The sequence below is a fragment of the Trachemys scripta genome, chromosome 6, assembly GCF_013100865.1.
Source record: "Trachemys scripta elegans isolate TJP31775 chromosome 6, CAS_Tse_1.0, whole genome shotgun sequence".
In the NCBI taxonomy this organism is placed as follows: domain Eukaryota; kingdom Metazoa; phylum Chordata; order Testudines; family Emydidae; genus Trachemys; species Trachemys scripta.
In genome coordinates, this window is record NC_048303.1 from 45,174,581 (window position 1) to 45,201,938 (window position 27,358).

At 42.6% G+C, this 27,358-nt stretch overlaps 1 protein-coding gene across 1 annotated transcript in view; it reads right to left on the minus strand.

Annotated features, from left to right (window-relative positions):
* LOC117879026 (rho guanine nucleotide exchange factor 28-like) overlaps nt 1–27,358 on the minus strand; it is a 70,901-nt gene that overhangs the window by 29,648 nt on the left and 13,895 nt on the right. Inside the window, exons 2-3 of the mRNA XM_034773882.1 lie at nt 6,322–6,469; nt 2,860–3,153 (exon numbers count right to left, since the gene is read on the minus strand). Of these exons, the coding sequence (XP_034629773.1) occupies nt 2,860–3,153; nt 6,322–6,469 (442 nt within the window). The remainder of the gene's footprint in view (nt 1–2,859; nt 3,154–6,321; nt 6,470–27,358) is intronic.

A 27,358-nucleotide genomic window follows, 5' to 3' on the forward strand; every position in this document is an offset into this window, starting at 1 on the left:
GGGGGGGCTGTCAGCGGGCAGGAGTGGGGAGAGGGATTGGAGCAGTCAGGGGGGTTTAGATGGGTCGGGAGTTCTGGGGGGGCTCTCAGGGGATGGGGAGTGGTTGGATGGGGTGTGGGAGTCCCGGGGGTCTGTCAGGGGGCGGGGGTATGGATAAGGTTTTGGGCAGTCAGGGGACAGGTAGGGGGTAGAGTCCTAGGGGGTCAGTTAGGATGGGGGCAGTCTCAGGAGGGAGCAGTCAGGGGACAAGGAGCAGGGAGGTTTAGGTAGGAGGAAGTCAGGTGACAAGGAGTGGGGAAGGGTTGGGGGTTCTGAGGGGGGCATAGAGGGGGTGGAAAGTGGGAGGGGCAGGAGCGGGGCTAGGGTGGGGCTCCCACCATCCTCTTTTTTGATTGTTGAAATATGGTAACCCTAGTGTTAGCAAGAGATCTGCACATATATGGAGAGAAGAATGTACCCTATCATGCCAAATAAATACAATTAAAGCCCTTGCAGTACTATGTGTGCTACATTCCTGACTATAGAAGTGAGGGTCCTCACCAATTGTGCTACCAATTGTGGGGAGTTTTATTCAGGAACCAGCAACAAGAGAATCACTGCTAACTTTAACAACCTTGACACAGGTACAAGGTGAGAGGTGGTTTCACAAATAGATAAGTACCACATTAGAGACTATCACCACTGCCTTGAAATGCACCCAGAAGCAAACAGGAAGTCAGTACCAAACTTTAAGTATGGCTGTTATGTGCTCAGAACAGTTCCTTCACCCTGCATAGGTGGGAGGTATCCTGCACATGTTGATGATTCCATCTGGTCTTCAAGGGGGATGGACTAGCTGTTGAACATTAGTTACTGGCTAAGACAGAATCACAGGTTACAGGGAAAATCTAAAACATAGAAAATATCCACACAACACAACTGATGATGAAACACATTTGGGGCAAAGTGATCCCAAATTTCAAACAATTACATTTAATGCAGTAGTTGGGACACATTTCCCAGCTTTATCACTGCATTTGAGGCTTGTCAGTCTAAAACAAAGTGGAAAGCAAGTGCAAAAGGTATGAAAAGAAAAGGTAAAGTGAAGCCCTTTCAGACTCTTCTGGTAGTGAGTAGTGCAATATGCAATGAAAGGAGCATTTTAAGTGAACTTGCTGGACAATAACTAAAAGTTAAAAAACAGTCCAGTGATATTTAGATGGAAGCTGCTATTTTCACAGGAGTGCCTAATGGCTGAGACAGTCTCATGACCCTATGACTTTAAGACTCAGTAGGCCTAGTAGAAGTAAGTGAAGCTGCAACACGTTTAGTGTGGGCAGATGCCACGCAAGTGTCCCAATGCAGCCCTGGCTTTCTACCTCTGGATATAGCTATGTCTACTGATACTTTAGACATGGGCCTCCCTAGGACCCCAAACTGAAACCCACTGAAGTAATGAGAAGATTCCCATTGCCATCTATGGCCTTGGATCAAGCCCTTGATTAGAAACTATGCTCAACCACAATGTAGTTTAGTTATGTGAACCAATGTTTACTACACATGAGAAGGAAATAACTGAACATACTCTTTTTTTATTGCCTAAGCCAGCAACTCTCCATACATGTGTGCACTAATTCAATGCAGCACACAAGCCACTCTACCTTAAAAAAACAACAACACCTCTTCAGGTATATCCCTAATATCAAATTTTGTAGGGAAAAACAATCCTATGAATTAAACCCATTTTTTAAAACAGATTTCCAATCTCCTGAAAAACCTTTTTTCAAAAAGAACACTCCAGAGCAGTATGAAATCCACTATTATCTACAGACATAGTGGAGTTAGAAAAATCTTGAAACAATTCTCACCCAATAAATAGAACGGGGTGAAACTCAGTTGTTTGGTTTCCCAAATGTCTTTTTTCAGCTTAGGTTCACATGGGGTTGCTTGTCCTCAAATTCTGAACAATTTCAAGTACTCAAAACAAAACTCAGCCAAATGTACCAGACTGTCAGTGGAAAACATGTGAAGCCATCAAGTTTCACATGGCTTACAAGCAAAGCTATAAATCAGCTGGGTCTAAAGAAAAAGTTCATGCTCCTCAGCAAACCTTACCCCAGTTGTGTGTTTGTAATGAAACCTGAAACCGACGTTTCACCTGATTTCATTACAAAAGTTTTAGTAATACTGCTCAAATAAAGTACCGTGGCTATTTTTCATTCTACGTTCTTTCAGCACACAATCAGCCATTGAAAAATCCCATGCTTCCCTAGCAGAACACATTAATATATTAATGATGAGTCCACCTTGTACCGGGGTGGCCCTGAAACCTATGGAATACTTATTCTTCAAGGGGTTAATGCAATCCTAAGTGAGGCATCACTGTTGATTGTACTGTGTTAAACAATATGCATAGTCACTAGTTAGAGTTCCTGTACTGAGACATTCTTTTGCCTGTTTCATGACATAATTTTTTTACATCTTCTTTTGTTGGTGTAACTTGTTTTTTCTTTTTTTTTTTTTTAATATTTCATCAGTTTGGAATCAAGGTGGAGATACTTCATTATTATAATCCTTGGTTTTTTTGAAGCACCAAATTTGTCATCAGTTGTAGACAGGCATTATTCATCAAAAGGACTAAATTCACAGTGAGAGTCAAGGTACAAAAGGTTCTTTGACAGACTGAATTACAATATCAATGTGATGCTACAGGAACAAACTGAAGCCTTGATTTCCTTTATGATGGGGAACTTTCGTTTCAGAGAACAGTAAAATCAACTACAGGGATGTGGAATCTGCTATGACAGGTCACAAACACTAGTATGCATTGTACAGGTACAGGCAAATTACAGTTAAAAGCTTTTAAATCAAAAATCCTACCGTCTTCTGAACAATTTCCAAGGACGTTCCATGTAGGTGGCAGCTCTTCATGAGCTATGGCCAGCATCATATCATGATCCAGTGACTGCAAATCTTCCACAGTTAGCCCAAACTTATTGAGTAGTGTCTGGTGACTAGTAGAAGTGACGCAGTCAAAGTGGCTAACCAGAAAATGAGATAACTTGCAAGACAGATTCTGTTTGTAAGTGACATAACAGCAGCCCAGGGTCACAGGTGAATATCCCTTCGTGTACATGACCACAGAGACTGAAACTGTTTCTTGGCATCCATGGCCTGAAATATAACGTAGATTAATCATTAACACGTTAGCTACTTTTAGAATATATATTGCGCTTCCCTCATCTCTTTTTTAACCTAAGAAATACTTTGAAAATGTACCTGAAATTACTGTATTTTACTTCCCTCCATTTAAATCCAGTTGTTAAAGGGAATATATCAAATCACTTTCGGTCACAAATTTAAAACTGACTATACTGTTAACAAATGTCCTCCCAGTTATACTGATGTATTTGGTTTCAAAACCAGCCTTTCCAGTCCTGGGTACTTTAAGATGGTCTGCTTAAAAACACATGTCAGGTTACAGTAAGTGCTGAATGACCAAATTCAAAAGCATGAGGTGGCTTAGGGCATTTCAGCACCTACAGTAATTTAAGAGAAAAAAAAAGATGTAAAATGGGAAATTTAAATTATCTGAGTCCTAGAATTCCTTTGACAGTCTTGGTTCTACCCTGCAGAATCCTCAGTATTCATCAGCAGGACTGAAAGTGGGAGACAGGTAGGTGGTCATTGGCAGACCGCATCTGAGCATGGGTGCTAGGTGAACAGATCCCAGCACGCAGATTTTGGGGCCATGCACAGCTAGGTACACCTCCAATCCCATACCCAAAGCACATCTGCTAGGTCACAGTGAGCAGGCGTAGGGAGGGGGGAAAACAGAACTGGGAGCAGTGAATGGACAGAGCAGCAGATGTCACCTGCAGGGTAGCAGCTCTTGGCCTTTAAATTAAAGATGCAACAGTCATCTGAATGGAAAATTACAACTTCCAGTGTAAGACCAGTATAGATGGTGAGTCGCCCCCAATGGCAACTTTTTCTATACCTCCATTCTGCTCCCCTAGCAAGATCAGCCCTTTATTTGTGACTGTTGTCACCAATCCTGGAAGCAGTTTTTTGGGTCGGAAGCAAGAAAAATGATAACAGCAAAGAAAGGGATTCCTGAGGGACAAGGAATGAGAGCACTGGGATTTATTTTTTTTAACATGGATTTCATACCCACTGACCTCCCCAGAAGCTTTCCACAAATGTATGTCTCTATTTATGCAACCACATTTTTGACAACACTGATTTAAAGCAATTTTAAGTTTTCAATGTATGGCTGGAATTTTCACAGGTGCCCAGTGGTGTTAGGAGCCCACTCTCCTAGATACCTAACTCCCTCAGGCTATTTTGAAAACCCCAGGGTTAGGTTCTAAATGTGAGCTGGCATACTGACATCTTAGAAATATCTCTACAAGAGTTGTGCACTGTTCTTATACATTTCACATGAGTGAACGCTGAAACCTTCTGATACTATTTTAAAGGGGAGACTTTAAAACAATGTAGGTATGCATCTAATTTCTGCATACTACTACAATTGTTCATACAAATCAGTTAACACAAGAAAATGGGCAAGTAAACAAGAAACAGTGATAGCAGTGGTCTTTAAACATAAAATGATACAAAGTACTTTTATTTGGCAACTTTGCTAAGTAAAGTTTTGTTACAATATAAAGACTAAAGCAAAGATTGAGAGTTGAATAATCTCCCATTATCTTCTACAGGAATTGGTAGCAGTTGAGTGTAGTCTATGGCCCTATGTTTTTATTTCTTGTCCACAAACAATTTAAAAACAAATTCATTCCTCTATAAAAAAATTAGTTTGATACCCTGGAATAAAACATGACATTACATTTCTTCCATTTTATTCCATGATAATCTCTTCCCATTTAATTAATTAAAGAAGCAGTCATGGGAAAGCACAGAATTTTTCCTTTTAATCAACTGTCAGTTTTCAGAATCTAAATCTCCTCTAATTATTGCATAAGTAAATAGGAATAAGTAACAAGCAGAGTCTAATGCACTCGCAGATTGTATTTATATCTGCTATTTACTAACAAACGGAAAGTTCACAAGTCATTTTTTAAAAAAACCATCTGTTTCCGTATTAGAGCAGCCAAGGGGATAATCTCTTTTTAAGGCAGTAAGTGGGGTGTTAGGCTAGTCCAAGTTCACACCCTTCATTGTGAAGCACCAGTATCATATGTTTGCATCCCACTCCCCTTCCACATGTATCATCAGCTTAGGCAATGTTCCAAATACAAGCGTGGACGACTTCCTACTACAAGACTTCAAATCAGAAGAGAGAATTAAGAAGTGATGCTCCCCAGTCCTGCTCTCAGGGATGGTGGCACTAGTTGCAAGGTGACTCTAACCCAGGTCTTTACGTAGCACTACATTCATGGGTGCCACACTAATTCCGGAAGTCAAATAAGTATGGGCATTTCTCACTCCACCAAAAACAAGAGGGTTTACTTGCTCACCAACAAGTGCGTTTCCCATTCTTTTTTCTTCCTTCCCCCACAACCCAAAGAAACAAGCACTTAAAATGCAGAGGCAGGTCTAGGCATTTAACCTGAACCCTGTCTCCTTGGATCTACCTCCCATAATATAATCTCTTCACATCATTTGTCAAATGATACAATGCAGGCTGGAATTGTCCACAAAACCTCATACCCAGCAAGCCACAGAGCAGCACACATATCATCTAGACCTGGACAAATCCACAATTCTCAGTAAAATCCCCAGAGCAAGCCAAGATTGAAGAACTGGAAGAACTTAACCACTACACCTCTACCCTGATATAACACGAATTCAGATACAACGCGGTAAAGCAGCGCTTGGGGGGAAGGGCTGCACACTCCAGCGGATCAAAGCAAGTTCGATATAACGCGGTTTCACCTATAATGCGGTAAGATTTTTGGGCTCCCGAGGACAGCGTTATATCGGGGTAGAGGTGTACATCCTAGGATGGCCCACAGACTGAAACAGAGGGGTTCTGCAGGCTTCAGAAGTCCAGGATGTCCAGGTGCAAGAGACCTGGGGTGAGACTTGGCTTGTTTTGTAGACGTCACAGAGGCTTAATCATCAAGTCACATCTGAAGATCATATGCACTGTACTGCTCCCCCATTGCAAACAATATATAGTGTTGCAAAAGGCATAAGAGAGCAGAAGCAAGACTAACCACTCAAACTCATCCCCAAAGTCCACCCCACCATATTTCCCATTATAAAAACTTAATAAGAAAACACAACTATGTCAAAATATCAGATTTTAGTTCACATCAAAAAGGAAAGTGGGGGTGGGAGAGAGAAATAGAAATGTGATATAACAACAGTGCTCACCTGGAATGATGGACTGAAGAGCACTACCATTAATTCGTTCAGCAAACGTTATATGTCTCTGAGTGGATCCATTGTAAACAAAGTAACATTCAGCATCTTCTGGGAGGTAAATATCTTTGTCAAACTTTGCATATACAGTCATCTGTCCCTGAAAAAGGAATATAACTTTGTATACACCCAGCAGTGTTCTAACAGCCAATAAGTCTACTAATATATATTTCAGATTTTAAAAGTTTGTGGGCTATTTTTCAACTCTGCAACATACAGTAGTTCAAGTAAAAAACTGCTATTATTCATCCCTGTTCAGAAGGCAATGCTATATTTATCAAACTGTAATGGATAGGATTAATTTTAAAATTTTTTAACTAATTCCTGTAATCCCAATTCATACCTATAGAAGAATATCAAACTTTTAACCAAGCATAAATAAGTGTGTCAAAATAAGTAGGCCAATCAACCAGTGTACTTTAATACTCATGAGGCCATTCTATTAAAAATATAAAATTTCTCCATTCTGAAATTTATTTTATGCTAATTTATTTCAGATTTATTTCAAATGAAATGATCTTATTGTTAACACTTGGTTGAAAAAAAAAAAGCACTAATATATCTCTGTAGTATGATTGTGCAAGATCGAAGAAATACGAGGTCCCAGAGATAGCTGCCCTTTTTGTTTTATTTTTTAAATAATCAATAGAAAGTAACAAGCCAAGAAAAATCCACTGTACAATAGCTTCAAAAAAAAGCACAGGAAAGGGATCTGAAAGCAGCAAACAATAACAAATGTCTGCAATTTCTGAGGGAGGAAATTTAGATGAAGTTGTATTTCCTAAAAGAGAAGAACAGCTTGCTTCACAAGGGTTGCTGGTTGCTATGATTACTTTTAATAAGCCACAGACAGATTGTCTTAACATGTCACTAACTATGTATTTTATGGAAAACAAATTGCATTAAAACATCACAATCTTTCATACTTCAAATGGATATCTGATCTGCATCTACTCAAAACAGGTTCCTGACTGAGTGAACTAGAAGAGAACTTTTCAAAAGAGTTTCAAAAGATTATGACCATATACCAATATACAATAAAAATATTACATTTATATTGTGCCCTTGATTCACACTTCCTCTGGTGCTTTGTAATCACCACTGAAGAAGCATGCAGTTAAGTACTTGAGGTGTCCCCATAACCATCAGTCCCCCCTCTGCTTCCCACCCCTCTTGATTTTCACTTTAGTTTATTTCTGTGCCTCCGTTGAAAAGCAGAATCCAGAAAGTGCCTCTTAAGGAAGGGCTTCCATGGTACCACACCTCTGGCCAAGCCTTCGGAGTGGGCATCATCACCCACTCCTCACTCAAACTTGCCCGAATGCTTTGTTTCCCTTCTCTCTGGAAATGAGTGCACAAGTGTCTTAAATAAAAACAAGTGTATAGAAATTAAAGAGAATTAAAGCAAATAGTGTCAGACTACACATCATCTTGTTTAGATACAAGATTTATCCTAAGTTACATCCTAAATGTGAGCAAAGTTTAAAGTCTAGCACACTAAGGCCTGCTCTACACTAAAAAGTTAGGTTAACCTAAGCCACCTTACATTGAGCTAGCTGTGCATGTGTCAACACTTAAATTTAAATTTTTGAAATGCTTTTTCCTGACTGTCCAGTCAGGGGAGCACACCTAGCAGCTTTCCATTGCTGTGTGTAACTGCCCAGCTAAAGTGACCAGATGTCCCAATTTTATAGGGACAGCACCGATATCTGGGGCTGTGTCTTATATAGGCACCTATTACACACACACACACGATTTTTCACACTTGCTATCTGGTCACCCGATGCCCAGCTGACCATGCCACTACACACTCAAGATGCGCTCTGGCCTGGAGCACACAGGAGAGATTGTATCTTATGGGCCTGAGCCTGTGCAAGCACAGCTACGGATCCTGTAGAAACATGGACATCCATGAGCAGATTGCTTGGGGGATGCAGGAAAAAGGGTGTGGCAGGGATCAGCAGCAGGGCCAAGTGAAAGCCAAGGAACTGCAGCAGGCACATCAGAAGGCCAGGGAGGCCAACAGGCGATCTGGTGCTGAGCTGCAGACCTGCTGTTTTTACAAAGAGCTGCATGCCATACTTGGGGAGACCCCACAACCACCTTGCATACCACCATGGATACTTCTGAGAAGCCCAAGTCTCAGACTCCCTGGCATGAACAGCAAGGACAAGGAAGAGGTGGAAGAGGAAGAGGAGAGGATGGGGGACGGGTGACCGGGGGGTTCCAGCTGCACCGCAAGCCAGGAAATATTTGAGACTCCACCTCAGTCCAGTCGGTCGAGCACAGGTGAGCCCGATGCAGGGGAAGGAACCTTGAGTAAGTGTGTACATTTATTTCCTATTGCAGTGACGGTACTCCCAACTTCACAGGACATGGCTATCAACTTTTCATTAATTTACTCCTACTAGAAGAGGTAGCAATACAACAAAGAGAAGTAGTGTTATCTGCTTTTCATTCCCCTATAGAGTTAGGCAAAGGGGGTCATGCGAAGCACTTTGTTTATGTACACAGGGATCTCCCTTGAGTCCACCTGAGAGACCTCAATTAAACTTTCATGGAGGTGCTCTGCAATCCTCTGCCGAAGGTTTCAAGGGATAGCAGCCCTATTTCTATCTCTGCAATAGGATCCTTTCCCCATGCCAGCCGGCGAGAACTTTGGCAGGCACTGTTGCAGTCAACAGACTAGCAGCATACAGGTGCAGGCAGCTTTGAGATGTCAGCAACAGCTGTGCTTTCTATGTATTTGCTACCTGCATGTGTGAGATATCAACTAAAATCACCACCACCTGTGAAACAATGGTGCCAGAATCCAGAGACATTGCCCTATATTCATAGTTTCATGCAAACAAGCAATTTCCTCCTCATTTCTCTCACATCTGGCGGACTCTATTCACCCTGGTGGTGCCATGCACAAGCAATCCCAAGCAGAAGTGTCAATCAGCATGTCTTGTATAAAACTTTTGGGAAGCAAAAGTAGGAAGTTCTGAATCTGAACTTTTGCTTTCTGTAGTGCCTATGCTGACAATGGTATCTGTGCATGGTTTATCTGTAGCTGCTGCCCTTGTGACCCGGAGGGGTTCTCCCTCCACACTTGAGCCAGATAAAGAGGGGAAAGAAGCAGACTCAGTATGATCTGTTCAGCAAGATCCTGCAACCCAGTGCTGTATCAGAGCATGAACAGAGGGCCCTGAGGCATAGGTGCCAACTCCGTGGGTGCTCTGGGGCTGGAGCACCCACTGGGAAAAATTAGTGGGTGCTCTGCACCCACTGGCAGCCAAGCTCCCTTCCCTCCCCTGCCCCACCTCCTCCTCCCCCACTGAGCGTGCCGTGTCCCCGCTCCTCCACCTACCTCCCAGCTCTTCCCACCTGGCTGCCGCCAAACAGCTGTTTTTCAGCATTAGCCTGCTCCGGGGACGGGGGGGGGGAAGAGGAGCAAGAACGTGGTGTGCTCAAGGGAGGAGGCGGGAAAGAGGCTGGGCCAGGGCGGGGATTTGGGGAAGGAGTTGGAATAGGGGCAGGGAGGGGGCGGAGTTAGGGTGGGGACTTTGGGGAAGGGGTTGGAATGGGGGCAGGGCCTCATGGAAGGGGTGCAGTTGGGGCGGGGATGAGGGTCGAGGGGGGTCGAGCACCCAGGGGAAAGAGAGGAAGTCGGCACCTATGCCTGGAGGACGAATAGTGCAGACTATGGAGAAGGAAAGAGCAGAGAGGAGAAAGGTCCAGGAGTCCCAGAGGAAGAGGCCAGGGAGCTGCATCAGGACATAATGGGGCTTCTCTGGCAGCAAATGCAGATTCTGCCGACTCTTGTGGACCTACAGATTCAATCTCAGGCTCACCTCCCTTTAAAGCCCATGGAGAATTGCAGCATAGCACCTCTCTACATGCCTCCCTCCAATATTCCACATGGCATCCCTGTCCCAACCACTCCACACTGGGGGACATTAAGAACAACCACAGCTTCACACACACTGACCTGTGAGAGCCACGACTGATGCACGTGTAGCTAAAATAGACATGACTGTTCCTTCCCCTTCTCTAAACTCTGTGATATAAATTTAATAAGGTTTTAATAAATTTGTTTTTAACTTGCACAGAATTTTTGAAGTATTTTCATCACTCAATAAAACTCTATTGTTTGAAAAACAATTAATCGTTATTGGTTCCCAACATATGCTGCAGAATGCCTGGTGGTAGTGAAAACACACACTTAGCTGTACTAGTATACTTTGACACAACTCATAGGATGAGTGACACATGCAAGGATACAATCATAAATGTATAACAAGCACCACAAAATTAATAGATGCATTGACAATGTTATATTCTTAGATGTGCATGTACCACATAATTCCTAACAGATCCCCAAACTGCAGGGCTAGCTAAAGCATAGTACACTACAACACATTACTGTGGCTCACTGTTAAAGTGCTCTTTCAAAGCCTCCCTAAACCATTGAGCCACTGTATGGCTGTTCAAACTCAGCAGATGACAGCTGCTCCACCTTCACCCTCTATCCTGTGGCAACTTCTTCCCGTTTGCTTCACAGATATTATGCAGGACATGGCAGGTAGCTATAACCATTGGACTACTTTTCTCAATGAGATCCAGTCTTGTCAGTAAACAACGTCAGCATCCCTTCAATTTACTAAAAGCCAAGTTTCCAGAGTGTGATCTCCAATTGCTCCTCCACTGTCAGTGCAGTTCTCATTCTAGAGTCCCTGTGCTGGAGGGCTGAGGTGAGCTCAGCTCACAGATCCAGGAATATCCAAAAGTCCTGCAGCCACTGCTCATCATCCCAAACCTGCATTATGATGCAATCCCATCAGTCAGTGCTCATTTCTGCGGCACACCATTATTTACAGCTGCTCCGTGAATGTTATCAACAATTTTGAACTGGTTCTTGCAACATCCCACAACAATCTGCCCTTGAAGAAATCGCCACGCTCCCCGTAGCTCTGCAGATACCTGAGGATCGCACATCCTGTGCTTATAACATTCATGACAATAGCGCAGAGCTGTGCAGACTCCATGCTTCTGTCGGAGATGGCGGACAGCGACAAATCCCACTCGGGTTTGTGGAATTTTTCAAAACAGGCTTGAAAATTATGGGATAGGAATGGCATTATGGGGTAGAGAAAGCAGCATGATTGAAACTTGACCCAGCAATCCCAGCGACCCCACACAACTCATTTCTGCCTCACCATGCTTTGCCAGAACTTCCCAAAAGTTGGACGGTACCTACCCTTGGGGCACCGCACCATGCACTGAAACAAGCACTCCTAGTGAGTATGTGCAGTGCCAACACAAGGAGCAAAGTATGCAAGCACACAAGCCATATACTAACTGCAGCAGCTTTATGCCAAAGTAACTTGTGTCACCAAACGTTTGTAATGTACACATGCCCTACAAACATACGTGTCTGTTCCTACCCTCATGCTGACAGCTCCCTCCCTGAAGTGCTTTCTCCTACTTTCCTTTGGCTTGTACTCCTTTGTTTATACTCAGCAAACTGTTGATGTTTAGGTGTGAACATCCCACATCCTGTTTTAGCCACAAGCTCCAACTTTGTGACTCACTTCTCTGGATGGGAGGATAGGGACTGAACCAGTCCCTGGCATAACTTAGAGCACCTCAGGAACGGCTTTAAGTTACACCTGAATGCCTATGTTTTCTAAGGGGTGATCTAATGAGATCACTGGAGCACAGGGAAACTTCAGCTATGTCCCCTTTTCCCTGGCCTCTTTTCCCTGTGCTATGTATCACCTGGGGATTCCCCTCAGGCACGGCCAGCTGGCCGGATCTGCCCACTTTGCAGCAGCAGACTGGAACAAGGGGGATGCAGCATGACAGCACTTCTAGTCTCATCAATCTACTCTAATTTTAAAATGCAGTTTATTATTGTATCCAGTGGCCAACATTGTTCTTTCCTTTAAAAACACTTAGGTTAAATAAAGATAGAAGAAAGATATAGGGAACACTAATCATATTATTTGATGCTCAGGATTATTTGATACTCAGAATTTTCACGACTACTCACCAAAACAAAAAGAAGGGGGGGGAAAAGGGAAGAAAGAGCAGTGGGCAGCTGATGGATGTAGGATAAGATACTGATTTTTCATGGCCTGTACCTTACTGAGGAAAAATCTGCTTAATACTGTAAGGAAAGACTTTATAGGAAGAAGGCATCTTCGTAGCTACATTGTATCTGGAAAACATTTGGGTTATTCATTTGGAAAATCCTGCAATAGGAAGACTTCACTATGTGTTACTACAGAAAATTCAAGTTGCTAGGGAAAGTAGCTTTTAGAGGAGGAACTGGAGCCCCAGATTTTCTGGTGATGGCTGATTGGTGTGGCATTGGATCCAGGTACTTCACATACGAGTTTCAAACTTCTCTTTCCTCCCTTCACATCCAGATTCTTTCTTCACATCTTCCTGCTTAATAAAACAAAAATCTACTTTTTAGTCTTTATTCTCTCTGGTAAAACCCATGTCTACCATAGTAATTGTGTGTCTTGATTACAGTAAATGTCTCTTCTCCAATAACACCCTCCCTCTCCTCTTCCCAACTGATTCTACCCAAAATACTGCTGCTAATATCATTGGAATCTCCCACTGCTCCATCCATGTTATCACCTACTCACCACCTCGAATCCCTTCCATTGCTTTTTATCTCTTACTGCCTCATATACAAGCACCTTTGACTCATCTTCAAACCCTATATAATTATGTCCCTTCTGCATTTCAGTTCATTTCCTTCTTTATTCACCATCTCACTCCATGCTACTCCCAATCCTCTCCTCCTTACTGCTCCCTTGGTCACATCTACTCTTGCCTTTGCACCTTATATCATGCATCTCCTCTGCACAGCACAGTTGCCGACTTTTTGTCTATCAAACAACTCCTCTTCAACTGGTCTCATCAAGGACTGAATACACCCTCTTTTATCTGCACTGTTGTCCTGTGTTAGACTGTATGCTCTCCAAGTCAGGGACCTTATTGTAGTCTATGTTTTATAAGGTTCATGTACTGTACTATTGACCTGCTTAATATTATTTCCATGTTAGCTTCGATAACTTTGTTAAAGTTAAAGCTATGTTAGTTATACCGTGTGACTAGAAAACGTGTAATAAAGGAAACTATTGCTGCACTTCAAAATGTATTTTATTTTATTTGGGTAATTAGAAATGTCTTGATTTAGTGCAAACTACTTGTGATGCAAAGCTGTTCCTATGTGATGCAATGTCAGTCAGCTAATGGCTATGTTTCTGTTACTTTACAGCATTTGATTAGAAGGTTTCTAAGCTTGTAAGTGGAATCAGCGTGCATGTGTCAGAGCTCTGCAAAACTGGTAGGAAAAGTTTCACATAATGTTTGCCCAATTCATTCCTCATGTGTTCTAAACCTGACTTTTATTTTTTAATATCAGCACTCTTCATACAGTGATTTGAAAACATAATGCACCAGATAACTGCCAATGGGGGCTGCGGGAAGCGGTGCGGGCCAAGGGATGTGCTGGCCGCCACTTCCCGCAGCCCTCATTGGCCTGGGAAGGCCAGTGGGAGCTGGCATCGGCCGAACCTGCGGAAGCAGCAGGTAAACAAACCGACCCGGCCCGCCCTGGGGCTTACCCTGGCGAGCCACATGCCAAAGGTTGCCAATCCCTGCTGTAAACTTAAACTCATGGGCAGATGTGCATCCTGAAAATCAAGGATATTTCAAGGTCTGTTTCAGACACTACGGTTGAGCAGTTTTCCTTATTGACATATTTATTCTGCACAAAGGGTACATTTTTAAGATATAGAACTGATCTAAAACTACTAGTGTTCTTTTTAGGTACCAAAACCCAAACTTTAAAAAGCCACACAGATCTCTCCTCTACTGAAAAACTGGCCAAGCAGCCTGAATACAAAGCAGCTTTGATACTATGGACAGCACAGAACTTCTCTTGGCCAGATTCCTAGGAACTTGCATGGTGCTTAGTAAATTGATCACATACCCTCTTGACACTACTTTCACAAGTTCATTTGTCTATTGACGATTCAAACTCTCTCTTTCCTTTCCCCCTGCCAAGCATGTCTACGTTGTTTCCTGATTAACAGGGAAGAACATGGTACCAGTAGATCTTCATTGTTCATTTATTCATGCATAAAAATATGTTCAATCAACATATCTAACATGCCCTCCCCACCCCCCAGCACCCACCAAATAAACTCAGTCCCCTGCCTTCTTGTCCTTCCGTCTCTTAGGCAAATGCCTAGGAAAGGGGCCTTGCATCATGCCTGAATACTCAAAATTTAGGCCTGGCAGACCTATGTGGGAAGCAAGCTCCTGACCCAAGGGCCATCCCACAGAAAACACCCTGCCATCATCCTTCATATGTTTCCATTCAGGTACTATAATCTGAACATCTCAGTTGCCCTGGGAGCACATGGTGAGAGAGGAGGTGTCTCAGACCACCAGGGCCCTAGCCATATGGAATTTCATACAACAAAGTGTACACAGAAGTCAGACAGAAGAATGCAGTTTTAGACAGGGTTCCTGCAAGTAGCCCCAAGAGCAGTCACATTCTGCACAAGCTATAGCTTCCAGATGGTCCTCAAGCTAATTTCCATACAGAGCATATTGCTGTAGCAATCCAATATGGAAGACACAAAGGCACAGATCACTGTGGCAGTATCTGGATCTAGAGAAAGCTTTGCAAATGCCTAACCAGCTGCAGGTGAGAAAAGGCTGTGTTGACCACCAGTGCTACCTGGAATTGCAGAAGGAGCCAGGGATTCAAGCTGACCCATAGCTTACAACCCACTTGGATATACAGTAAACTGAGCAAAATCCTACAGTAGCAGGGGCAGGAACCAACACGGCCACCTCCTCCAGACCTTCTCCAAGACTCTTAGCATCAGCTCCAACATATCAAGATTCAGCCACAGACCACCTGCTGTCGTCCAAAAATTGCTTAATAGAAAAAGCCATAGCATTTAGAGAAGATGGGTGAAATCCTGGCCTTCTTTAAGTGAATGGGGATTTGCCCTGGACTTACAGGGTGACAGGATTTCACCCTATAATTTTAAGCATGTTCTCTCTAAAATAACAAAGAGCATCACCAAGAGTTAGGCTGGATTTCATTGTTTAAATTCAATTAAAATATTACTGCAAACTATTAATAGTTTCTCCAGCTGAGAAGCAAGAGTTACATTTTCAAACATACATACACGATAGACAGAGATCTGATCTCAATTCATTGATAATACTGATGTAAATCAGGAGCAATTCCATTGACTTCCCTTCCTTGTGAATGAGTACAAAACCTGGCTCCAGACATACACGTGGCAGAAAATACAGAGGCAAAACAGATTTTCACATTGAACCAAAGACCTTCATAACTTGTGCAAGCAAGTACACAAATGCTCAAAGAGTTTTAAGACACCAAAAGAAATGGACAAAGTGTGGGCTGGGCTAAGTTACTGAGCATTTATAAAGATATGTGCCGAATTCTAAACATTTTAAATCCATGACTAAGCAATTGTGACATTGATTTCCTCTATTTGGGGCTTAAAAAACAGAGCACACCTCATATTAGTGAAAATGCAGCCATGTCACTGGAGCCAAAGAAGAGATTAGAAGGGTTTATGCATCTAACAGGATTTATAGAGCCAGGCATTCTCTTTCTTTTAATCAAATAGAAAAAACAGGTTTCACACACATATAGATTGATTTAGGCAGTGTGAGGAGTTGGATGGTAATTTACAGCAGGGATGGGCAAACTGGTTCTTGCCAGCAGCGGATTAAGGCAAGCTTCCTGGAACACCAAGTTCTGAGCCTCTGGTTTGGTGGAGGCCTCTGAATTTTCAAACTAGGGAACTCTAAACATCTGCCACCAACAATGTGAGAGCAGCAGCTCATCTCTCAGAATGCTGAGTGAGCTGTTCTGTAGTCAGCTCCCTCTACACACTGATCAGAGAGGTCAGCACAAAGACTCCGCAGTGTTTGGGAACAGCTGGGCCTTCTCCTGCTCACATGGGAGGCTGCAGACATGCCCCTGCCCATGAGCAAGGGGGAGGGAGAATAAGGGAAACACACTAGAGCTGGGGAAGAGTAACTTCCTCAGGACTGAGAAGACAGCACTAGCATTTTCATGGGTCTGGACATCACTTTGTCTTAAATTACCCCGAGTTCTTATAAAGTAAGGAAAAGTTTGAATTTCAGGCCTTAATCCTGCACTGAACGAAAAGCTTTTTTTCGTCTTTGGACTGATTTGGTTATATTGTCACCTTCCTTTCCTTCTTCCTTTCTTTTCACTTCACCCTCCTTCTTTGGTTGAAAAAAATGCAATGCAAAAGAGATATCCACTTTGCTGTATTTGAGTAGGGTTGCTACCTGTCCAGGTTTTCCCAGGATTGCCCCTTTTTTGAGATAGCTGTCCCAAGAAATACATAGGGGTGCTCAGTATATACTGATAGCTGTCTAGTTTTATGGGATCATCCGAGATGTCCCCCTTTTTTTGGGCTTCAGGTGTAGCAACCCTTCAGCGTGCACTGCAGGTTGACTCTGCCAAAGGATTGCTGCCGCTGGAGTTGGTTCTGATTAGCTTCATGGGTGGACACTCCTATCCAAAACAAGAGTGCCTTCTTCCTATTTACCATAACCCCATGCAACAAATTTGGAAGAAGAGTCACCACAAATGGAGTTAATCAAGAACAGTTCCATGTGCAGATAAACCCTTACTCTGGAAATTAAGCATCTGGTTCCCACTCATATTTGCCTGCACATTTGCCCAGCTGCCTTAACAAATCTAGCCTTTACTATGTAAGGAGACAACTAGACAATTACAATCCTATTGATCTGCCCCTAGCATGAGTCCTCCTAAAACTACCCGACAAATATTTTCACTGAACTACATGAAAAGAGGATTGTTCTTTTAGGCATAGCTTGAGACATTAGATATAAAACTTTGTAGATTTTAAGGAAAGAATACTCTCAACATTACATGCACCTCTAAAGGTGAGATGAGAACTTGTAAACTTGCAGTGGTATGTTGTAAGGAAGATACATTGGGGGTAGAACATATTCATTGTTCCAGAAATACAGAACTCAACAACTTGAGGAGAATCCCCATAAATTCTTAACTGAAGTGGAACTTTTCCCCTCCCTGGAAGCTGTAACCAGGCATTAGAATTCAACATAGTCACACACATATTAACCACCGCATTCCATGATTGATTTGTAGGTAGTCTCACTGAAAAGGAATATTTATTTTAGTTATTTAAAGCCAGCCACTAAGGCATCTGTGCACCATCAGTATGCTAAAATAAACCTGGTTTACTGACTGCATTAAGCTTACTTCATTATTTAATCAGGGGACACCTCGTTTTATTATTGATAATAATAATAATAGATTTAGGTGCGTTACACTAGCATACAGAAGCCCTAACCAAGATCAGGACCCCACTGTGCTAGGTTCTCTACACACATACATAGAATTCAAGGCCAGTAGTCACCATTATGATAATCCAGCCTGACTTCCTACCTAATACAGGCCATACAACTTCACCAAATAATTCCTTCATATGCATAGTATGAGACTGTCCCTGCTGAAGTCTGAAGTCTCTGATTTTTTTTTTAACTGAGCATTACGATACTTCTCCAGCATTATAATGAACCATTTAGGTGAGTCTAAATATTAGGGCTGTCGATTAATCACAGTTAACTCACATGATTACCTCAAAAAAATTAAGTGCGATTAAAAAAATTAATCACGATTCATCGCACTGTAAAACAATAGAATACCAATTGAAATGTATTAAATATTTTTGGATGTTTTTCTACATTTTCAAATATATTGATTTCTATTACAACACAGAATACAAAGTGTACAGTGCTCACTTTACATTATTTTTATTACAAATATTTGCAATGTAAAAATGGTAAACAAAAGAAATATGTTTCAATTCACCTCATACAAGTACTGTAGTGAAATCTCTTTATCGTGAAAGTGTAATTTACAAACAGATTTTTTTTTGGTTACATAATTGCACTCAAAACCAAAACAATGTAAAACTTTAGCGCCAACAAGTCCACTAAGTGCTACTTCTTGTTACGCCAATTGTTAAGACAAACAAGTTTGTTTACATTTACAGGAGATACTGCTGACTGCTTCTCATTTACAATGTCACCTGACAATGAGAACAGGCATTCGCATGGCACTTTTGTAGCTGGCATTGCAAAGTATATACATGCCAGATATGCTAAACATTCATATGCCCCTTCATGCTTCGGCCACCATTCCAGAGGAGATGCTTCCTTGCTGATGATGCTCATTTAAAAAAAAATGTGTTAATTAAATTTGTGACTAAACTCCCTGGGGGAGAATTGTATGTCTCCTGTTCTGTTTTAACCACATTCTGCTATATTTTATGTTATAGCAGTCTCTGATAATGACCCAGCACATGTTCGTTTTAAGAACACTTTCACAGCAGATTTGACAAAACGCAAAGAAGGTACCAACATGAGATTTTTAAGGACAGATACAGCACTCGACCCAAGGTTTAAGAATCTGAAATACCTTCCAAAATCTGAGAGGAACGAGATGTCGAGCATGCTTTCAGAGGTCTTAAAAGAGCAACATTCCAATGGAGAAACTACAGAACCTGAACCACCAAAGAAGAAAATCAACCTTCTGCTGGTGGCACCTGACTCAGATGATGAAAATGAACATGCGTTGGTCCGTTTTGCTTTGGATCGTTATCGAGCAGAACCTGTCATCAGCATGGACACACATCTTCTGGAATGGTGGTAGATGCATGAAGGGACATATGAATCTTTAGCGCATCTGGCACATAAATATCTTGCGATGCTGGCTACAATGGTGCCATGTGAACATCTGTTCTCACTTTCAGGTGACATTATAAACAAGACGTGGGCACATGGCCATCCTTAGGATTTCTGGGGCCCTACGCAGTATTATTAAACTGATGCACCTATACCTGACGGCAACCTGGGCTCGCAGTCTGGGTGGGGGATGGATGAGGCAGCAAGGATACCAAGCCGCCCGGCCCACCTCACAGTGGTGGAGAGTCACAGTTCCCCGCAGAGACCCCCGTACCTCCTCCCTCACGCAGAATGTGCGGCGCTGGCTCATTCGGCTCTGTGAATACGGCCCCTGCCTAAGGAGACTGCAGTGCACGCTGGGTGTGCGGGAGCCGACCCGCTCTTACCTGCTGTCATGGGTGGTGGGTGAAGCTGCCGCTTGGGGAGGCTAGCTCCCCAGCCCACCTCTTCTGCCTCAGGCCCCACCCCCATTCTGCCCAGACCCCTCCCCTCCCCACTGTCTCCCTCCCCCTCCCTGTTCACCCCCCTTCCAGACAAATCCTTGAACCCAAATGAAGCAAATGACATTAGAAATAAATTGCAGAATAGTGGGCGGGGGGGGGGGAAGTTTCAAAAGAAAATGAAGAATGTTTTCCACTGGATGCCGGAAGGTGAAGACTGGACATGCAGAAGGTACCTAATTAAAAGCACTAAACTTGGGAATAAAAAATGTCAGTCACAGGTATTTTGATATACCCTGAAATTTGTCAGAGATTTATTTGCAAAAACTTTATAGTAAGGGCGACTCAGCTGCCCTGCTGAATACATTAAATGTTATGTAATACATGATGCAGCTCCTCTATTTTACATTTTCTTAATCAGTATTTCTAAGCTGATTTTATATTTTAAATGTACTCTTAAACCTTCATAAAGTAATCACTCCAGATTACCTCATATTTAACTCACTGAAACAAAGACATTACCTTAAATTAATCAGTCACAGAGGTTTAGTGTGTTCATAATAATGTTCATTGCTTTTAGAAAAAAGGAACACAAATTTACTTTGTGTGATCTCCAAAACAGACATGTTTATAAAGTGTCACCAACTTTAAAAAATATGTTTCTAAAGATTTTAGGCATAACAAAGGACTTTATATCTTACTAAGATACTGATTTTGCTGGAGGGTTCTCTTAAAACTAGTTCATCAAATATTCAGAAGTAAAGAAAGCTGGACAAACAAGTTTCCCTATCTGAAAGGAAAGGGGTATTGTCCCTTTAAGAACTAACCTCCCTTCAACTGGGGGGGGGTGAAGGGAGAAAGGGATGGACAGAAAGGACAGGAAGACTTTGGAAGCAAGTTTTTTGTACTATAGTAATTAAAATTAAAATGTGTATTTTAGATAAGACTGGTCTTTTGAAGGATTTATTTAAAAAACTATATGTCTGAAGATCCAACCATTTAAGGCTAAAGATGAATACTCAGATTGTAGATCTAAAAAATCTATGCAAGGATTTTTTTAAAGATGTGATTTTATAATCTTAAGCAATCTTCTAATGAAATATTTTTAAAGCAAATTTTAAATTAAGGTCCTGTAGACTAACATGTTCTGAGTAAATATTATAGTAATGCAAAACTGTTTTTGTCAATAAATTCAGAAACTGACAATATATTCATAGGGGTTGGCAAATGCCTGTTAAATGGCTTTATTACCACTTGAATGGCTCTTTAACAGTTTCAATATTGTGCTAATAGGTCTGGCAGGCTGGAAGGTTTTTTCACTTTTAAGTTACTAGATCCCCTCCGAAATAAGAGTCACCGGGCTGCAGCAGCTAGCTGAGAGAGCTTGCAGGAAGGGTCAGAACAAGGCTAGGAAGAGGCGGGAGGGTAGACGCTAAGACCCAGGGGTGCCCCAAATTTTCAGGTGCCCTACGCAGCAAATGCCTAAGGATGGCCCTGCATGGGCAGCATTATCTCCTGCAAACTGTAACCAAACTTGTTTGTCTGAGCAATTGGCTGAAGTAGGACTGAGTGGACTTGTAGATTCTAAAGTTTTACATTATTTTATTTTTAAAGCAGTTATTTTTTGTACATCGTTCTATATTTGTAAGTTTAACTTTCATTATAAAGAGACTGCACAACAGTACTTGTATTAGGTGAATTGAAATATTCTATTTCTTTTTTTTTTTACAGTGCAAATATTAGTAATCAAAAATAAATATAAAGTGAGCACTGTACACTTTGTATTGTGTTGATTTCAGTTACAATATATTTGAAAATGTAGAAGACATCCAAAACTATTTAAATAAATGGTATTCTATTATTGTTTAACAGTGCCATTAATCATGATTAATTTTTTAATCATTTGACAGCCTTACTAAATATTTTAAAGCAAATCACTTAAAAAATTTTAGCTCAGTGATTTTTTTGGTCAGATGAGAATTGGTTAAAATGTCAAAATATTTGCTCTGAGCCATCACAAAGACCTCTGTAAAGAAGCTTAGCTGTTACTATCAACAATACCCGAACAAAACCTGAGACATCAAAAGGAGACAAATACCTGCCACTCCTTGTCCAGGTTAAGTAACAAAGGTCGGTTAACACAAACCAACCATATTGTCTGCTCTATAACTAATCATTAAAAACGAGGACAAAAATAAAAACACGACATATCTTTCGGATCATTTATAATGTTTAGCATGCTCTCCTTTGCTGCTAAAGTTTAGCAAACAATTGCTGGTGATTTGTTCAAAAAGCATGTGATTACCTCTTTGAATGGAATGTAACTGGATACAAGGCTAAGCAGGTATTAAAACAACACAGAAAAAGGAAGAGTATTAAATTAAACACAGACCAGCAAGCCAGAAATTAAGAGGAAAAAGCCCAACACTTTGTGTAGTCATTGCCTTAGGAGCAGAGTATGACTAAATATCTTACATAAAATTTAAGAGAGTTTTTTTCCCCGTTTCTTTGGCTTAAAAAAGGAAATGAACAAATACAACTAATAGAGCTATCAATTAATTGCAATTAATGCATTTTATTAACGCAAATCAAATTAACTAGATTTTTTATAATAGTCATGATTAATAGCAGTTTTATTTGTGTTGTTTATAATAGAATGCCAATTTGAATTTATTATAAATATTTCTAGAAGTTTTCCTACAACAAATTCAAATTGGCATTCTATTATAAACCGTGCAATTAATCCTGACTATTTTTTTAAATCTCATGATTAATTGTGATTATTTTTTAATCAGTTGACACCCCTAATAACGAAGTTCCTCCACATCCAAATTACATGTACAAACATTGTTATCTATATTACACAAATACCCTGGAAACAGGGGATGCACTTTGATATACTCGTGTCAAAAATAGTGTTATAAATTGTACAAGTTTACTCATATGCACTTATTATACAAATTCAAATAGTAATATACAAATGGACATTTGAGCGTATGAAGGCCATATCCTCAGCTGGTCTAAACTGGCAAAGCTCAACTGAAGTCAACAGAATTACATTGATTTACACCCAGGGCCGGCTCCAGCTTTTAGGCCGCTCCATTCTTCAGCGACAATTTGGCGGGTCCTTCACTCCCTCTCTTCCTCTTCAGCGGCAGCTCAAAGAGGAAGAGAGGGACTGAGGGACCCGCCGCCATATTGCCGCTGGACATGCCGCCCCTTTCCATTGGCCACCCTAAGCACAAGCTTCCTTCGCTGGTGCCTGGAGCTAGCCCTGTTTACAACAGCTAACAATCAAACTCTTGGAGTTTATGATGTGAGCGTGTGCACAAGACACTAAGAAGTATGCTCCAGATTTGCAACCCCCCCCACCCCCCCCACCCGAAAAAAATGCCTCGAGAAAGAATTTTATTTACAAGCATATGGGTGGCTCTGAAAATAACACGAGCTGTACACATCAAGCACTGGATTGAATAAATACTTTTTCACAATGAAGAAGCTTTGCATGAAATTTACATGAAGAATTTCCATAGAAACCTCTTTTTGCAAAAACATAAAACAAGTGAAAAATTCCCCTTTTGCACAAGATGCTGCTGAGGTGGAAGAGTGGTGATAGCTGGCAGCTGAGGATTAGAGCTGTTCTCACAGTTCATGTCAAAACAGTGAGAGAAAGGAGTGAGGAGGATCCTTACAATTCTCAGAGCATAACGTATAGGGTTTCTCTACCTTGATATCAGTATTATCTTGGGTAGGAAAGCATTATCAGAGGAATTTCCTGCTGAAGCCCATAAAATGCCCTTTGATATGGAATTTCACCAAGTTCACCAGTTTGGTTTTGATTTATTTCACATTAAAAAGAAAAATAAATGTTGCAGTAGCTGTTGCCACCTCGCTCCCATGTCAGTTGCTGAACACCATGTCCAAAGGCCTCTTGAATAAATATTTATTTGCACAGATAAAGCATGCATTTATGTGCACAGGGATGACGGAGATCCACTCTTTAAGCATGACATGCAGTGACTCATCATGCAAATAGTGAACATAAGAAGCTATATGATTTATGTTTAATAAGCAAGATCAGATTGGCAGCAGCAGCACATCTAGTTCTTACAAAAGAAAAACATAAATCTTATTTCTTCTCAAAATTTATTCTAAAATCATCTTCCGTGAAGTCCACTCATTCACTGGTCCTAGAGATATGTGGAGAGAACTAACATATTCCCACAATAGGTGTGTCAGATCAAGCTGTACTTCATGCTTGCTCAACCCGCCACCCCACCCAGAAAGTCCTGACACAGGCTCACATGTGCTCATAGAAGTAAATAGGAACTCACACACCTAAGAGCTGCAGGATTTAGCCCAGCGGTTCCAAAACATTTTCCCTGTGTGACCCCATTTTCACAAATATTGCTTCCTGTGACCCCAAACAGCACCAAGGAAGCCATTTAAAAATGGCATCCTCCACTCAGCACGACCTCACACCCGTTCAGTGTGGGTGAGGTTACACTGCATGGAGTGTGTCATTTTGTAGAGCAAAATAGAGTCTTTCATGCAGTGTAACCTCATTTATACGTTGCATCTGAGGTCACACTGTGCGGAAGATGCCATTTTATAAAATGGCATCACCCACACACTTTGGATTGCCATGACCCCATCGGGTGATGAAGCGACCCCACTTGAGGTTATGACCCACAGTTTGGGAACTGCTAATTTAGCCCTTCATGTGGAAGATTCAATGAGGGAGGAATTAAAATCATAGAAGACTTGAGGAATGTAAAAGACCATTTATTTATGGCACAACCAAATACAACTCCTCTGAAATGTAAGAGATCCAGGACCAGCAAATGTGGCTTTAATATTTTGGCCATGTCTTCATTGCGAAGTTAACTTGAGATATAACAAGTATTGTCTCAACTCACGTCCTATCCACACACAAAAACCTTTAACTCAAGTGTGATGGTGCTTTTAACTCAAGTTGGATGGCCTGGCAGGATGTATAGGCCAGTGGTTCTCAAACCATTGGTCAGGTCCCCAAAGTGAGTCACGACTCCATTTTACTGGGGTTGCCAGGGCTGGAATTAGACTTGCTGGGGCCGAGGGCCAAAGCCCAAGCCCCACCGCCCTAGGCCGAAGCCCAAGGGCTTCAGCCTTGGGTGGCGGGGCTCATAATACAGGGATCCCCCAGTCTGGAGCCGAAGTCCTTGGGCTTCGACTTTGGCCTCTCCATCAAGGGCGGTGGGACTTGGGCGGGCTCAGGCTTCAGTCCCCCCTCCTGGGGTCATGTAGTAATTGTTGTTGTCAGAAAGGGGTTGCAGTGCAATGATGTTTGAGAATCCCTAGTATAGGCTAAAGCTGTAGTTAGCACAACTCGTCAGCTGCTAACACAACCACTCTGCAACAGTGCACATGCTAGTGTGCTACAAGTCCTCCAAACCCTTCCCACAATTCTCCATGCGCATAGAACAGACAGACAAGTTCTCCCACAATTCACTGGGAAAGAATTAATAGAGCCACTCAACTTACCGCAGTGCAAAAAAGCTCATAGGAAAAGCCCCCAGAAGTCTTAGTGCCACACATGAGTGAGTGCAGCACCAGGGTGGACACTGCAGCTTGTGTGTTATTTCTCTGTGCAGCTGCCCGCACTCAAGCCAGGCTAACTTGAGAGAAGTAAGTCAAGCACAGATAGCTCCAGTTAATGCTGCAGTGAAGACATTCCCACAGTGTCAAAGGTCTGAGGTTAAAATAATTTTTTTACTGAAAATGCAACAAACAAAAGTAAGACAACAAATGAGATCACTTAATGCTTTCAGGGAAAGCAAAGGGGCAGAAGAAAAGCAAACTCCTCCCCACAACCCAACCCCCAAGTTCCCTCTTTGGTCCTGATCCCAACTGTCAAACCCCCATCCCTAATTACCAACTGCTATCCAGCTATTAACTCTCCACAGCACCATCTTCACACAACCTGGGGATGCCCTGGCCCTATCCCACTCTATGAATCCCATTTCAACTGGTGTACCCCTTATTCCACCCTGCTCCTTCCAGCTTTGGACTGCTGCTCCACCTCAGTGTTCAGTCACTCCTTCTGCATGTAGAGCAGTTATGCTGGGAGAGATTTAGTGTGCAAACAAACAAGACAGGCATTTACAATTAATTATGGTTGCACACAAAAAAAGTGGATGCTGTGTCATGCAGCAAGAAGGTAACAAGACCCCTTGCATAGGACTCTGGTGTGGAGACACCCTGAATATTACACTCAAGTCTGGGCATCACATAACCAGCTAAACACTGAAATCCTTCAGATTTATCACAGCACAGCAATAAAAATTACCAGGATACTGAAGGGATTAATACATAATGGAAGACTGAGGGCTAAGTTCCTAGAGTACAACTTGTACAAGTGTCAAGTAAGGTGATGGCAAGGAAACCTACTAGTTTATGAGTATTCAAAAGGTGTAATCCTCAAGGATGGAGAGGAGTTATTTATTGTGACACACAGAGATATAACAGGGAGTACTAGGACAAACTTCAGAAACTTAGGCTGAACATCCAGGAAAACTTAGTGAAAGTAGAACGTGCTAGGACGTGGAATCAGTGGAGCCAATTAGGGAGGGCTGAGGGGAACAAACACCCTCTCCTCAACCCCAAGGTTTTGGGGTTTGCTCAAAGTTCCATATAGCACAGAGACGGGATGGGAAGGCATTGCCTGACTACTTTTAACCAATGGTGCCATTCTAAAGCAGAATGCTGCTGCCAGAACGGTCCAAAGCTTTGCTCCAGCTGCATGGTCACAATGCCACAGAAATTTGACCCGGCCACCCCTCCATACAGAGAGGCGGCCAGGCCAAACTTCAGTGAGTGGCATTACATGTGGTGTATGTGTTCACAATGACACTCAATGTATGGCCCAGCTGTACCTCTGCCCAGACCACCAGGCCAAAATGGGATTGCAACCTAGCATACAAGGAGTCTGTTCCTATAGGGCAGAGAGCATGGGAGCCCTGGAGGCACCAGCTCATGCACTGTGTGGGTAAAAGAGTGGGGGGTCTCCCTGGCCGAGGGAGACCCGAGGTCCCTGAGGGGGAGGAGACAAGCAGGGACCAGAACAGGGCCCCAGCCAAGGTAGGGTTACCATACGTCTGGATTTTCCCGGACATGTCCGGCTTTTTGGGCTCCAAATCCCCGTCCGGGGGGTTGGAGCGAAAAGCCGGACATGTCCGGGAAAATCGGGACATGCGGGGCCGGGGGGGGGGGGGGGGGCCGGGGGGGGGGGGGGAGGGGGGGGGATGGGGGCTCGGGGGACGGGCCGGCGGTGCCGGGGGCCAGGCTGGGGACCGGCGGTGCGGTGCCGGGGGTGGGCCGCACCTCCTCCCCCAACAGCCCCCCTTACCTGCTTCAGGATTCCCGCGACTCAAATGTTTGCGGGAAGCAGAGGAGAGAGTGGAGACTTTGGGGAGGGGGCGGAGTTGGGGGCGTGGGCGGGGCTGGGGGCGTGGGCGGGGCCCCATGGAGTGTCCTCCTTTCGGAGGTACTAAATATGGTAACCCTAGCCAAGGGGCAGGAGGGACCTGAATTTGCCCCCCCACACGTAATATTTGAATTGGCATCACTGTGTGGAATAGTCTTTAATGGAAATGCTTGCTCAGAAAACATAAAATGATATTTTTACAAGAAGGTAGAAACAAATGTCTTTCATGTTCTGAACAACAGAACATATGACG